The sequence below is a fragment of the Cariama cristata genome, unplaced genomic scaffold, assembly GCF_000690535.1.
Source record: "Cariama cristata isolate BGI_N322 unplaced genomic scaffold, ASM69053v1 scaffold3324, whole genome shotgun sequence".
NCBI classification, from domain to species: Eukaryota; Metazoa; Chordata; class Aves; order Cariamiformes; family Cariamidae; genus Cariama; species Cariama cristata.
The window spans coordinates 16518-19740 of NW_009611036.1; the positions used below are offsets into that span (position 1 = coordinate 16518).

The 3223-nt window shown below is 60.0% G+C and overlaps 1 protein-coding gene across 1 annotated transcript in view; it reads left to right on the top strand.

The window, feature by feature from the left end:
• Positions 1-3223, top strand: part of CLCN7 (chloride channel, voltage-sensitive 7) — a gene marked incomplete at its 5' end in the record, with an annotated part of 14677 nt that overhangs the window by 10538 nt on the left and 916 nt on the right. Inside the window, 7 exon segments of the mRNA XM_009698074.1 lie at positions 1-22; positions 1387-1556; positions 1852-1903; positions 2226-2353; positions 2532-2617; positions 2900-3032; positions 3165-3223. The exon segment at positions 1-22 is cut by the window's left edge and continues 93 nt beyond it. Of these exon segments, the coding sequence (XP_009696376.1) occupies positions 1-22; positions 1387-1556; positions 1852-1903; positions 2226-2353; positions 2532-2617; positions 2900-3032; positions 3165-3223 (650 nt within the window).

Below are 3223 nucleotides of genomic sequence, written 5' to 3' on the forward strand. Positions count from 1 at the left end.
AACCTCTTCCATGACCCTCCAGGTCCGTGCACCCAGCGAGCGGGTCCTTGAACGTGAGCAGAGTGGGGCTGGGCTCACGCAAGGTGACTGACCTGTTCCCTGGCTGCTCGTGGGACGAGGCAGGGGATGATCGGCACGTCCCCTTGAGGGCACGATGGGATCCAGCAAAGCACTGTGCCCGCTCCTTTCCTGCGGTGGTGGAAGGGAGGAGAGGGATGGATGCTGTGCCTGGTGGCACCTATGACCTTGGCCAAAGGGCTGTGGTCTTGGGAGCCTGTGGGCAAGGACCTGGTTTTGTTTGTGCATGTTTGCAAGGTGTTGCTTCTGAGTTGCGTGGGAGCATGTCTGACCCTTGCCAGCTGCCTGATGTCCATCTGGGAAATGTTCCTGGCTGTTTTCTTAATTAGCAGGGCCTCTTGCCCCCAAATGACTTTACCTTCTGGGCACATTGTGGAGGTGGATCATGGGGTTTGGATTTGCTTGAGAAATGCAATTTGGCTCCCAGGTTCCAGCTCCCATTTGCCTTGGAGCTAGTGTAACAACAGCGTGCCCTCTGTCTGCTGGTCTGAATTTTGTGCCCAGCTGCATGTAGGCAGGGAGCAGACAGCTCTGAATTTCTAGACCCTCAGCCCAGAAAGTGCAGCTTGGCCACCTGAAGCCAAATGATGACCGTCCTGTGTCTTGGGGCCGTTCCCTGCAGTGCTGGGTCGTCCTTGGCTCAGGGCTTCGGTCCGTTGACCCCTCTGTGAAGGAGAGGTTGCAAAGTACTTGTTTAAACTAGACTGAGCTGCTCAGCAATCCTAAAATAGCAGTAGGCTGAGCCCTGGGGACAGCAGGGTCTCGCTGCGATGGCACAGCCCATGCCGTGGGGTAGCTTGGGACCGGCCGGAGCAGCCGTGAGAGCTGGGACAGGAGGGGGTTTGCAGAACCTACTCTGCTGAGTTGATCCTGAAGCTGGTGGTAGGACCCCTGCCAGCTCACCAGCACCTCTGTCCTTCTGACCTCATTCTCCAGCACTGAGGGTCCCTCGGGGCTTTGAAGTTCGTCACGCTGCCTCGAAGAAGGCTGGGAACCACGGAGCTAGGAGGGGATGGGTCATCGCAGGTCATGAGATGGAGGAAAGGCCCGTGCTGGACTCGGTGGGATGGGCGGGCTTGGGATGGCCCCAGCCGACTGGTGGGGCCCTTGAGGGGGCAGAAACAACCTAAAGAGCCAGTTCGAAAGGTTTGTGTTGCTGGGGTGGAAGGTGCGCCCGATGAGAGGGGCTTTCACTGGTGGGAGAGTGTCATGAGGCTGCTGCTGTCTGTTCTCCCACGGCCGCAGCCCATCGCGGTGTCCTCTGGGTTGTGAGACCAGCACTAACTCTCCATTCTCTCTCCATCTCAGGTTCCTACAACCCCATGACGCTGGGCATGTTCACACTGATGTATTTCTTCCTGGCCTGCTGGACCTACGGCCTCACGGTGTCCGCAGGGGTCTTCATCCCCTCCCTGCTGATTGGCGCTGCGTGGGGGAGGCTCTTCGGCATCTCCCTGTCCTACCTGACCAAAGGCTCGGTGGGTCCTTGGTGGGAAGGGGTGTTGGGTGGCGGGAGCTGCGGCACCCAGCCCTCCTCCCTGGCCATTGGGCACATGGAGCTGGCTTGGCACAGCAGCCTGGAGTGGGTTGGCTCCTCATTTGATGTCTTCCTGTGCTGGGTCTGGGCTTTCCCACGTCCCGAAAGAGATGTGCAGACAGCCGCAGGCACACTTCCCCACTTTGGAGGGCGTTTGGTGACCTGGGTACTGCTCACTGTCTCTGGATGCCCTGGAGCTGACAGCTGACTCGGCTCCTTCTCTCTCCTGTGCTCAGATCTGGGCTGACCCCGGGAAGTACGCCCTGATGGGAGCTGCCGCACAGCTGGGTGAGTTCCCCACGACGCAGTCTTGGCCACCTCCTGCTCGTGTTGGGGTGAAGATGGCATGGGAAAAAGCGATCTCTGCTTCCCTGGTGCAGCTTCATCCCCAGCTGAAGCCCAGCCTGGCTGTTGGCTTCCTAACAACCCTGCCAAGCGCAGGCAGCGCTGGGGCACTAATGAGGGCTCAGCTCATCCAGGGCAGCCTTGCCTGTGCGGACAGTCCTGGATCGCCGTGCAGAGACTCGGGGGCCTTGGGTGTTCTGCTATCCCCTTGCCCCAGGTTTCCCTGCCCTCCTAAAACCCCAAACCTCTTGGGTGTCTCTCACAGGTGGGATAGTGCGGATGACACTGAGTCTCACGGTCATCATGATGGAGGCAACGGGCAATGTCACCTATGGCTTCCCCATCATGCTGGTGCTGATGACGGCAAAGATTGTGGGAGACTACTTTGTGGAGGTGAGGGCTGGCGTACTGACCAGGACATGGCGAGGGGCTGTGGGTCAGGGCTGGTGGTGCTGGGGAGCCGTGGGAGGGCCAGGACAAGTGCATGCTCCCTCTCAGAGGTGAGCTGCTGCCTGGCTGTACCCTTTGGCATCTCACCAGGCTTCTTCTGACAGCTCGGCTCTCCTTGCAGGGGCTCTACGACATGCACATCCAGCTGCAGAGCGTGCCCTTCCTGCACTGGGAGGCCCCGGTGACATCCCACTCCCTCACGGCCAGGTAGGTGGGCTGGGAAACGCTTGTCACTCCCAGGGCAACAGCTTTTGGACTATGCTGAAAATGGAGGTGGTAACTTCGGTCCCAGGAGCCTGTTGTCCCCTGGTGCTACCAGCCCAGCTCCTTCTCTAGCAGGGAGTGTGGCATGCAGTGCATTCCCTCCTCATGTCCCTGGCAGGTTTTGGGGACAGAGGAGGCATCAGGGCTGCAGAGGCATGTGTATTGGGGGGGATATTTGGGGTGTGCTGCTGTAGGGCTGTGTTTTACACCGAGCCTTCCCTGCAGGGAGGTCATGAGCACTCCTGTCACCTGCCTGCGGAGAATTGAGCGAGTGGGCACGGTTGTGGACATCCTCAGCGACACCTCCTCCAACCACAACGGTTTCCCGGTAGTGGAGAGCAACCCTGATGCCACACAGGTGGGCTGGGTGCTGCTTGCCAGGGGAGGCAGCTGGGGGTTGGCCACGGGAGGGCTGGCCATAGTGTGGGACCCTTGCCCTTGCCCCCAGCTCCCTTCCCAGCCCCATCTCATGTACGGTGCTCTGTCGCAGGTGGCAGGACTGCGGGGTTTGATCCTGCGTTCCCAGCTCATCGTGCTGCTGACGCGCCA